The sequence below is a fragment of the Mizuhopecten yessoensis genome, unplaced genomic scaffold (genome assembly GCF_002113885.1).
Source record: "Mizuhopecten yessoensis strain PY_sf001 unplaced genomic scaffold, ASM211388v2 scaffold7251, whole genome shotgun sequence".
NCBI lineage: Eukaryota > Metazoa > Mollusca > Bivalvia > Pectinida > Pectinidae > Mizuhopecten > Mizuhopecten yessoensis.
This window is the reverse complement of record NW_018406955.1, coordinates 231,041-244,055: the sequence shown is the minus strand read 5'-3', so window position 1 is coordinate 244,055 and position 13,015 is coordinate 231,041. Positions and strand designations below refer to the sequence as shown.

At 32.0% G+C, this 13,015-nt stretch overlaps 1 protein-coding gene across 1 annotated transcript; it reads right to left on the bottom strand.

The window, feature by feature from the left end:
• Window positions 1–1,014: 1,014 nt before the first annotated feature.
• On the bottom strand, window positions 1,015–10,643 carry LOC110453298 (cystatin-A-like). Its single transcript, XM_021502185.1, has 4 exons — window positions 10,538–10,643; window positions 3,199–3,273; window positions 2,168–2,272; window positions 1,015–1,326 (listed from the first exon to the last, which is right to left on the bottom strand). Exons 2-4 carry the CDS (start codon window positions 3,259–3,261, stop codon window positions 1,189–1,191), a joined length of 306 nt encoding a protein of 101 aa, XP_021357860.1. The 5' UTR covers window positions 3,262–3,273; window positions 10,538–10,643; the 3' UTR covers window positions 1,015–1,188.
• Window positions 10,644–13,015: the final 2,372 nt, after the last annotated feature.

Below are 13,015 nucleotides of genomic sequence, written 5' to 3'. Positions count from 1 at the left end.
ATAACGTTCCATACATACATTGTATAAATGTATATTGGAAGTTACAATAACCTTCCATATATACATTGTATACATGTATATTGAAAGTTACAATAACGTTCCATACATACATTATATACATGTATATTGGAAGTGACAATAACGTTCCATACATACATTGTATACATGTATATTAAAAGTTACAATAACATTTCATACATACATTGCATACATGTATATTGATAGGTACAATAACGTTCCATACATTCATTGTATAAATGTATATTGAAAGTTACAATAACGTTCAATACATACATTGTATACATGTATATTGAAAGGTACAATAACGTTCCATACATACATTGTATAAATGTATATTGAAAGTTACAATAACATTTCATACATACATTGTATACATGTTTATTGGAAGTTACAATAGCGTTCCATACATACATTGTATACATGTATATTAAAAGGTACAATAACGTTCCATAAATACATTGTATACATGTATATTGAAAGCTACAATAACGTTGTACATATATTGTATACATGTATAGTGGAAGCTACAATAACATTCCATACATATATTATATACATGTATATTGGAAGTTACAATAACATTCCATACATACATTGTATACATGTATATTATTGAAACTGCATTTCTTGATACTGTAAGCAGAGATACCAAATGACCTTTAATGGGATGTAAGTTCTTATTTTTCCTAAAATTAATATAATTGCTTGTATTGTCTTCCGACATATTTTAACATTAACAGAATATTGCATGTAAGTGTCATGATTTATAAATATCTACATATATTATAAGAGATGTCACAATTCAATAACAAATGTAAATAAAAGGCGGCAATAGGTCTCGTGTTGTTTATATACACATCAACATATAAATGAGATATGCACGCATAATACTTGTTTATATCTTTATACAAATCCGCTTAAACATGTCGTCTTCTAAGCCTGGTTTAACCATCATTGCGACAACATGCCAAATGACAAATCAAATCTCTATGATTTACAGAATAAGCATACTTCTTTATTTTCCAAATAGTTTTACAACAAATTCATATTCAATTACCTTATGTTATACAGTTTATGTATTTGTTTATTCGAATCTAAAGCATTTGACATTGTTTTCTTTTAAAAATGTTTATAGTTGATCACGAAACAATGGCCATACAGATATGGCTAATTGAATGACTCAATCGGATCGTTGAGAGTTTTGTTTTGCTGGATGCCTGTAATAACAGGGCCTTGGTTGTTAATGGGTAGTGCCACATATGTCTTCATGTGGATGTAGCCCGTATCTTCTGGACTGATGCGGACCTGTGTCCAAATAGAAAGTCAAAACTTAAATTACATCCATACATATCACAATGGTTCCATATATTGAAGTACAATGACAAGTAAAGAAACGGGTTATATTATTGCAAAAGACCCCGGCTGTCTCCGTGAAAGTCGAGCGAGCTATCCACCGCGCCACCCAAAACCCCCTACCTTACTGATGGCTACGTATGACTGACCCCAACAACATTTACGCCTGCAGTACCACTCACCCGTCACCACATTTCTTTATGAAGAACACGATCATTTTATCATGAGTGTTTTCCTTGATAGAGTAAAGCCTTTCACATACAGCCATGGATTAAGACTACACATTTACATTAAGACACCTATATATTGACAAACTTCAAATATTTGTTAAGAAATATACACTACCCTCGTCAAGTTGGATCTTTTGCTAAATAGAAATGGGAGTTCCGTGTACTTTAAGGTAGGCTACATTGTGTAGACAGTATCTTATGTTTTTAATAATTCTTTATTTGAGTGTGGAATTCACGTTGAATAAGTAGTACAGAAGTTAACATAAACAGAACGAAAATAGGCATACAATGTATTTTAAGTTTATCAAATGTTAGATGTTGTTTTATTATAAAGAGATACAATGTAAGTCATGATGTAAGCTATACTTCATTAGTGATCTACGTTATGCATTTCATTCGTTCGATTCGCGTGTAAATGGGTGGATCGGATTTGTTGTTGTTGATTGAAACACGTGTTTATATTTTAATTTTATGGACTAACGGAGGAGTTGAGTGTCTCCGTTTTTCCAATTGATGATTGCGATCAACCTTTCATTGTCGTACATTCTATACTAAATTCTCACCTTGATGACGTAGTTAGTCCCTTGTACGACCTGCTTAATGCTTGAAATCGATTCAAACATCTCGAAATCTCCTGCATCTAGGAAAATTCCAGTCGCAGGTTGAAGCTGAAAAAAAGAAAATACAGTGAGCAAAATATTTCTATTGGTTGAAAAAGACACAACGTTGCGTCTTTTATGTTGCTAAAACAAAGGCGTTAAAGCATTTTATATCTACCCTCTGTGCATGCACCACTTACTGCAAAAGCAAGTTGAGGTAAGATTTATTGACAAATGTTTCCAAACTGTTATGGAGAAAACCTCACCCATTGCACTTTCGACTGACCTTCCACGATTCAGAACAACAAAAATGGTTATTTTTATTGGGATTTGCCCTAGGGATAATTTGCTTTGCCTAAATACAACATGTTTACCTCTGTTTAATTAATTGTCAGTTTAGTTGTTTTTATCTATAAGATGAATTAATTGGCATATCGTTCAATTTGGCCAAAGAATAACACCGAATCAGTCATGTTGACAAATTATGAAGTTTTACTCTGTTAAAGTAAAGTTGGTTTTGTATGACAGTTAAATACAGAAAGATACATATTTCAATCCATTTTAAATAAACGTATTTATTGCTGTTGAGATAAGCCAATAGTGCTTTCATCTTAAGCATATATATCTTAAATTCTATTATTTTGCTGTTTTTCAAAATAGTATTCCGATGTCAGTTTTTGACAAATATATATCTGAAATCAGTTGGTCGTATGATCACAATTAACGTCATATACCCAATGATAGAATCAATGTAAACATTAAAGTTCAAATTTTGACTGATTTTTATTATTTTCATGGTCACAAAACTCATTTCTCTATCTGGGTTCTAAATGTACAGTTTCCTGTGGTTCACACACACATTTCCGCCTACAGAATAATTTACTGAACTTGTAGTGCTGCTGCAAGGTAAGGACTAAAGTGCATGAAAGTATATATGGAGTGACATAGTTAATACATATAAGAGACTTAACAACATCAATGTGTAATAAACGTACATTAGCTGTGATGTCTATCACATCTTCAGTAGCTGGGACAACGTTCCGCCATGGAGCAGCCATATTATATTCAACCTGTAAAACAAACAAATAATCAATAAAGGTTTTTTTATCATTTAAACGTTGTAATGATTTTTATTTCGAACTATTTTATAAAATAAATCAGATTTAAAAGGAATTGGGCAACAGACAAAGCCTTTACAAGCCCTGACGGTACATTTCAAACAATAGCAGACTCTGAACTAGGAATATTAACATTGGTTTGGAACATAAGAAATAAATCTGGAAGCAAATTAGCTAGTATTCATTTAGTGTGCAAGTAAAACGGAAATATTCTGATGTTATTCCACTTTGTGTATGTATGTTTATGTATGTATACTTATAATTGGTTTATTAAGCATAGAATAATAACAGGGTTTTAATATTAAATTAACTGATTAACATATTTACTTTTTATCATAAACATCTGCTAGGAATACAATGTGTACTATTTACTGATTTCTAGCTACTAGTCAACCATCATCACTCCCACTCCAGGTTTTAATTTGACTTGCAGCACTGAAAGTCTGTATACACCAGAACTACGTGCTAACCAAGTCAACGAGGACACACGCACGCACGCACGACCCCTTCTCCCCCCCGCCCCCCCCCCCAAACACACATCTATATACACGAATAGCTGAATTAGGATCTCCACTTAAGTGACTACTTCATTTAGTCAGTATATTAAAAATAAATGTAGATTTAAATGGATGTCAAGCTGTTAATGAGACACAGATATTGTTTATTGTTTTCCTTTAGTCATGATTCTAGGGTAATGCACAAATCACACCTTCAATATCATAACCACATACGCAAGAGGGATTATCAATAAGATGGTCTCTAAAGAGACCAGAGTTCAATTGACTTGCACGATATCGAAATTGACATAATATTATGTTAAAAAATATAGTCCCTTCATATTTAAAAAAAAAAAGGACATATATCTTCAATGTTTTGGGGTATTGCATAATGAACAGGTTGTTTTCTGGGTTCACTAATTAATCTTAATTTATAATAATTACATTCAGTTATATTCCAGAAGACTTGTATATTATTTCTATAAGTTTGTGTTTGAGTGATCTAAATATATGCATCTTATTACAGGCATTGTTATAAAATAGTAATATAATATACAGCATTTGATATAGCGCCCTATCTAAAAGAGACACTATAGTCCAAAGCTATGAAAATGGGGGTCTGAAAATAATAAATATCAGGAATTTTATAACTTGCCTTAAGTCTACAAGGATAAGAAGATTAATCAAGAATAATGATAAATGTTGGACCAGTACTTTATTAGCACAACATTTTCAGGCAATCAACATATCAGATGTTGGTACTGACTTCATTAAAAAATTGACGACCAAAAATACCTTCATGGAAAATGTATTTCAGACATGGGTAGATATTTCAGAAGAAACACAAATGCAAAATAAAACTATAAATTGTTGATAACAATTTGACGGGCTTTTTACATAAGTCTAAATATAGAATCCAAAAGGAGGTAACTCGTATTTAGATTTTCTTTCAGTTAGCCCATTTTGTACAAATAACTGCACATTGCACTATCTATTCATATTAAACTTTGACTCATATATCATAATACATTGTAAATGATTACCTAATCTGTGATGGTGCTGGCCATAAAGAGCCGCAGACGAATTGTTGTACCATTTTGGTTAATATTGACTGAGTAGAATTTGAGGAGATATTCATAAGTTCGTTAGGGCCAAAAGGAATGCATGTACTAATTTTGGTTAATATTGCACTGGCAGAATCGGAGAAGGAGATCGTTAAAGTTTGTTAGTAATATTGTCGGCTTTTCAAAAGATCAAAGGAAATAATGAACGTCATATGACGTTCATTTCAACAGATTTGACTTTATATATGTCAATTGGATTGGATATCAGGCTAGGTATATTTAAGTCCTTTCCAAACTTATTTACAAATATTACATATACTCTGTAATAACAATCCAATAAAACAGTGCAGGGGATATAAATCCAATTAAGCTTGTGAAATGAACATTTTACAACTTTTATTCAATCATTTTCTGTTTGTTTTACATATAAACAATTAAATAAATCATGTATATTTATTGACAACCCATCCTGCATAAAATCCAAGGGATTCAGGCCCAAAGGTCCCTGTGTATAAACACATTGGCCATCCACCCACTGGATATATAGGATAAGTTACCAAGAAATAAAGATTTTGTAAAATTTCAGAATATGATATGGATTCATATAGGAAATTGTAGCTATTATTATATATTATTAGAGTTGATTTTCATAAAAAAATATTTATCAAAGCATAATAGAATATTCATGTAAGTATGAAATAGTTAGAACAGGTTATAGAATAGTACACTCATAAATTCCATCCAGTCAAGCCGAATACCAGAGATGTTGTGCAGATAGATACACCAGTATCAATACTTATTAGCAGAGTGATCATGACACTATACATAAAAGCATCACTTTCAATGTTAAGTTTTGCTGTGAGTGAGATTACACATCAAGCCTATTAGTTTGACAAATGTAGTCAGATATACTTTGTAAGATATATGACGTTAACAGTAAATGTTACAGAAAAAATACATCAAATTGATCGGATGGACATTTCCTATCCACAACAATAACAGTTTTTCAACAACAACAAAAAGTGAAAAATGAAAAAGTTTTAAAAATAGGTGACGTTTGACCCCATGGCGAGGATTTAAACTTGACCTTTGTCCTCATCACATGGCATGGGCCACGACTACACTCTATCAATATATTATAGTATAAATACAGTACCATTTATAGTTAAGGATATATGGCTGTTTAAAAAAGGTGAATAAAATCGCTTTAAAGGTCAAGGCGGCCTTATTGAATTTTTGAATATCTTCAAAATTTGGCCATGACATCTTCAAACTATTACCTACAACCTGACAAAATATCATGTACATACCTATAACTATTTAGAAAAGTTGGTCTTGAGAAGAAGAAGAATAAACAGAACAAAACAAATAGGTATTTTCACCTGTTGGTGAAAAGCCCTAAATATTGAACAGTTTCTTACTTTTCCTATATAGTATAATCCAATTTTCTGCATTGATAATAGGTCTTTTTTCTTTAAAAAATGGTTTGAGATGGGTGTTAAAATGAGTTTGATCTACCAGACCAAGATAATTCTTTTCTAACCTTTGCAAACTAAAATTCAATATCGTTTCGGAAAACTTCTTACTTTATCAAAGTATATGCCAATCAATTAAGCAAAGATATAGACACTTGAAGTTTAATTTAACACTGTTGAAATACCATTTATACCACACCATATCAATGTAATTATGAAAAGCAAGAAAGGTTGTAAAGACATGTATGTTACCCTAAATAATAAAAATATATGTGCGAATACAGCTGAAATAAAATGGAAATTAAAAGAGAGTTTTAGAAACATAGGCTGGAACGATTGTTTAGCATTCCTTTTAATAGTACAACTGATATAACACTACAGTGGCTCCAATACCGGTAACAAAATCACATTCTCCCACTAAACAATTACTTGAAAAACTATTGGTGTTTTGAACGATAATATATGTAATACGTGTTACACAGAAATTGAAACTATACAGCATACTTTCTGGGAAAGTCATCATTCTTTCCGATTTAAAAAAACTAAATATACCAAAATTTGAGAATCCATACATTGTATCTTTGTATATTTGATATTCTTTCTCTCGAAACGAATACTTAAAATTCATCTTGAAAATGTAAGAAGATATAGTGGTGAAATATTGTAATATAATAAAATAAAACTGTATATATCTGGTATGTTATGGTGTTATTATATGGTTGTGCTGTTTGTGTTTGTGTTTATTTTATTTTCAACAGACAAGAGAACCTGAATGAAAACCTGTGTTTTATATAAATTAGTACATAATAAAAAATTAACTAATGTCACATTGCGGCATCCTATACAGAATTATGACTTTTGTAAACAAGACCTTGTCAAATAAGTCACCTGTTTAAACTGAACTTGTTAAAATGGTGTCCTGGATGTATAACATACAAGCAATGATATATATTGATACTACATGGTTCTATACTTTTAACTACTTTGTGTAACAGCAGCAGGGTATGAACAGGGGGTATTAATGAATTGCATAAAGATAAAAATAAAATTGTTTAATATATCATTAGGGCATTGCTTGCCTATTACTAATTAATTCTGATTGACTTTTTAATAAGAGCATTGTATAGCTCAAAATATACATTAACTATTTATATGTAATTGAAACATACATTTGTACATGGATTTATCTCCCCTATACCATCTGCTATATATAGACGGGGGATTTTTGCTACTTATAATATATAATTTGCATCCATATTTTCTTACTGACCGTTTCATCTTTATCCCTGTCATGTCAACCTAAGGAGAGAACTTATATATGCCTATCCTGCTGTTCAATCCTACTTATTAAAATATGATGAAATGAAATAACATACGTGCAAATAACTCGTGCATACCCAAAATGCAGCCCAACACATTTTTTGTTTTGTCTTGGCCACACCAGGTACTACCTAAGCCATAATATATACTAAAATACATTTAACAATTGTCATTAATTAGGGTTAGAATTATATATGGTAAAACATGAACATGTACTACACAATATCATTATGTGTGATAGCATGCAAGTTAAAATGCTGTATCACAATTTATGTCAATATATGTCTATATCAATGTGAATGTATACCATGTGTCAAAGAAATATACAACAACGCGTATATATATATACATGTACATCTGAACATGCATGCATACTAGAATAAAATAGACAACTACTTCCTGTTGTCAGCCCTTCTCTACAATCATCTTTTTCTAATAAAGTTCTTCAATCAATTTACATTTTTAGCTGGCATATCAAGCTTTTAGAATTATACATTGATATATAAGTGTGCATGCATGCATATCATTTTTGGTTTCCCGTTCCAAGATTTTTGCAGTGATGTAATAATAATAGTTGTTTTTCACTTAAATCAATTCCCTGTTATATTTAAAATTATTTAGAATTATGGTGTCATTCAGACTGGTTTGCACAAAAGTTGATGCGTCTGTCTGTCTGTCTGTCTCTCTCAATGTATGTATGTCTAAATTATGTATGTCTGTCTAAATGTATGTATATCTGTCTAGATTATGTATGTCTGTCTAAATGTATGTATGTCTGTCTAAATGTATGTATGTCTGTATAAATGTATGTATGTTTGTCTAAATTATGTATATCTGTCTAAATTATGTATGTCTGTCTAAATGTATGTATGTCCGTCTAAATTATGTATGTCTGTCTAAATGTATGTATGTCTGTCCGTCTGTCTCAAGGTATATCTGTATGGGCGTACGAGTATATATCCCTTACTTTACAAAACGTGTACAGGTAAAAATACTAGTAGCTACTGATCATAAGTACATGTTACGTATGCGTACCGATTGGTCATTGGACAGATGAAAATAAAGGTGAACTATATTCATGTGTATGTGTGTGTCTTATTTTTGTGTGCACTAGAAAACATTCGAATTTTGTCATTTGAAGAAACATATCAATCCTAAATTACCTAACAAAAATACCGATAAAAAAGAAGAAGAAGAAGAAGAAGAAGAAGAAGAAGAAGAAGAAGAAAAAAAAGAAGAAGAAGAAGAAGAAGAAGAAGAAGAAGAAGAAGAAGAAGAAGAAGAAGAAGAAGAAGAAGAAGAAGAAGAAGAAGAAGAAGAAGAAAAAGAAAGAGGAGAGTCTCCGTTCATTATACCCCAGAACAGAAGGCACAGATTGCAAAGTATGCAATCTTCAATGGACCTATAAAGGCAGCGAGACATTTTACGAAGATACTTGGACACTCGGGGAATGACAACTGAATTTTCAATTTATCAACTATCGACGAAACCATAAGCGCGGGGAAAATTTACGCGGACAATCCAGCTCCGCGTCATAAGCGTAAATTACTCCCGCGCGTAATATTCAACGTTTACAGATTGATAATGTTCTTTATTCCATACTTTATCATTAATCATTTTTAAGTAAGGGTTAAGGGTCAAATTCAACATATTCTGGTTTATTTGGATAAAAGTGGTTTTTTTTTGTGTAAAAACTTCATCTAAGCTATTTCAGTAGTTAACTAAAGAATTTGGAGCCTTATATAAGCATCCTACAAGCATTTCAAACATTTGTTTTTTTTGCAATTTAATCTCGGTCTAGAAAACCATCATCAGATTCCAGGTATAATATACGTTTGGAAATTCTGTTATTCTTAGCATATGCTGTCTGTCCATACGAAAGACTGTTGAAACAAATTCAGTATGGATGTCAGCAACACCAACTAATGAATTAAGATGAGTCTCACTAACCCGCATAGAATGTCACAGTTGCCATAGTAAATGTCAATGAGATAAGTTTTGTTTAACAGTGAACAAATATTCATGTTACCTATCTTTAAGTTGTCTGATAGATACTGGTCACTACTTATGTTTGGGTTTAGGTATATATCCACAAATAACAGTAAGAGTATTCCCTTAAACAAATATTGAAAGATAGCATTTAGAAATGATGTGTTCAGATATAGATAGAGATCAGAGCATAACTGTGCATCACTAATGAACCCCGCCCTGGACTGGACATGACTTTTATATTTACAATCACAATTGACAATTACAACCGGCAGAGCCATGACCAGAAAGTGGGTCCCACGACTGATTGCAATTACATTAAAAAAGATAGACATACAGATGTAAAAAAAATGCATTATGAGTAACAACCTACTAATATTAGAAGTGAAAACTGGTATTGTTTGTATTGCTTGCGGACTCAAGGTGTTATCATCCGAAAAGCCGAGCTTAATTAAGAAATGAAAAAATAGCTACAAAGATAATAGCATAAAAAGATATAATTTCTTTTACAGATATTGTATTGATAGCATAGTGTTGCTTTTAAATCGTACAAAAGATATTCGATAAATATACCATGGACCGTATTCATGAAACTAATTTCATGCTCAAACTCAAGTATTTCTTGTTCCTGTGATTATTTTAAAAAAAAACACTCACATTTTGTTCAGGTTTTGAAAGAATTTTTGAAAGACTTTGACTACAGAATCCATTCGCGACTATGAGATCGATTTCATTAATAGGGGCCCAGTTTACCCGAACAAAACTCGGTCTCTTTTTGACTGAACAATAAGTTCTTAATTCAGAATCATGATGTAGCATTTCTAAACTATTGGCTGTGACCAGTTCAAAATGATGTAATATTCATACTTACCTAGTTGCTGGACGTCAATTGAACACACAAGCTGTAGGAATCTGTAACCGGTGTGGATCTGCTAGCGGGTCGCCCGTCTACTTATAGTGTTTTTGGGAGGATACATCTGAATCGTGCAGAAATTCCTTACCTTAAATGGTCATGTATAATTGTGCACAGCCTATAATTTTTTTTGGGAGGATCAAACTTCATCATGTATCATTCCTTACCTTAAATGGTCATGTATAATTGTACATAGCTTATATTTTTTACGATTTTCTAGTTAGTCTTATAAATGTTCATCATCATACCGGAAGTATGATGGGCAAGTGATTGGCTAGCGGGCCATTGCTCTACTTATATCCATTTGTGGGTAGATCAGCCTAAATCAGGAAGAATGCATTACCTTAAATCGTCATGAGTGACTGAACATAGCTTCTTACAATTCAAATATCCCGGCAGAATACTGAACGGATGATGGGGTAGTGTAGAATATCGTGCAGTGTTACTTTATACCCTATCCGTATGTTGACGGATAACTTTGTAATATCAAGAAAAAATACAGACGAAATGTCGTACATAAATTGTTTTGCAGATGTTAAGTATTTGATAAGACTATGATTTTTAAAACTAATACATTTTAAAGTTGCCCATTACGGGTGTCCAATCCAAAATCATAATAGTAACAAAGACACATTTTCAAAGTTTGATAATTAAAAATCAATAAATACTACAAGTACAAAATGAGGAAAAGATATTTTTAATTTAGTGTTACGATGCAGAAAGTCACAAAAAAATAACATTCTGATTTACTGTATGACCATTTCGTTCAGTTAGTCTTCATCAGTGGTTTATTCCTAAAAATAGGCCGCACATGAAAGCCCCTATTGCATTACAAAAGACCTATTAGGGAAAACAGATAATTTATTCTTGAACTAATATAGAAACTGTACAGTACATACAATTATTTTATGTTAAATGCACTATATATTTGCGTTTGTATCCTATCCACAGCCATCATAATCAGGCGCAATTGTATAACGGACTTCTATTCAATTTTACATGCTGTCCCGATTGCCGGGTTCCTTAGCAGAGTTAACAACATTTAACTTTAATTCTGCCGAGTAAGTTTTCTTTTGTAAAAATATCATATTTGCTATATGGGGTAGGTCCAATAATTGCAGGAATACCTTTTATAAACATAATATACTTAGAAATACATTTAGGAGACACAATCACGATATTAAGAAGGAAGATTAAATTAGGATCACAAAAGAGACAGCAAAAGGGTAACAAAATGAAACTCTAAAAATCCCCCAAATCAACAAAGGTGAAGGGAATGTGTCTGAGTACGATGGAGGCAGATGGCCAATTCCTATATTGAAGCAATGTAAAATGTTAGTAGGACGTTTATTATGAAATATGTTATTATCACGAGACAGACCCATTCTAAAGTGGATTTAATTCAACATCAGAGAGAATTGTATAATGTGGTAATTCAAATGTTAGGTTCATTTCAATACATCGAAAGCTTCTGCTTGTCTAAGACGGTCATGAATTAATGTTAGACGTTTATTTTATTTTTATTTTTTTATTTATTTATTTCCAATTCAACAGACCCAAGGTTCCACTTACAGAACGGATAACAACATTTCAACACAAGTATAAAATATCACAGTCAGTTACGCATGTAACACAGACTAAAAGATACTCATATGTAAAACAAAAGGAATTACTGATAGCAAACATTTTTTAGCCGGACTTTGAACTCGGCGAGAGAGGAACGAAACATATCGCAGTCTGGTGCAAAATCAAGAGAGTTAAAATTACATTGAATCCTGTGTTCATACAGGATGTGTTAGAACTTGCAAAAAAAGAAATTATTTTTTATTCCAGTGAAATAAATATCAAAATGTTACATTGCACAAAGGAAATTGAAATTATCGTAAGAGTCACTGTATTTTTAATTTGTGAACCGTGATGCGATACCCTAATTGATAGGTATTGGGAATGATCTCACAAACAAAGTTGATCGGATCGGGCAATCTAGATTCTATTTCATTGAAAGGATATTTTGGTTGGTGCTGGAGATGTAACGCAGAAGGCAAGAAGAGTGCCACTCCATCAAATTACATATATAATTTTGGGGAAAATAAATATGATATATATATACTAATCAAAACATAACATTTTAAATCTGATTTTAACGAACCCATTCCGTTAGCTTTTCATCACCTTAAAGCAAATATAAATGATACAGGACTGATGACACATGAGAAAAAGGGGAAAGGAAAACACCATAGACTCATACTTCCTAAAGGATGAGCTAGGTGAAACCATCCCCCACATATGATTTGGTATAACTTGCTTTTGCAAGACCTCCAGGTTAGTGTAATGATCTATAACATTCATCAATAAAATGTATCCCTACCAGTACAGTATGATCCAGACATTTTAGCTAGGGTCATTAGTATGATACAACACTCATTCTGCTGCTTC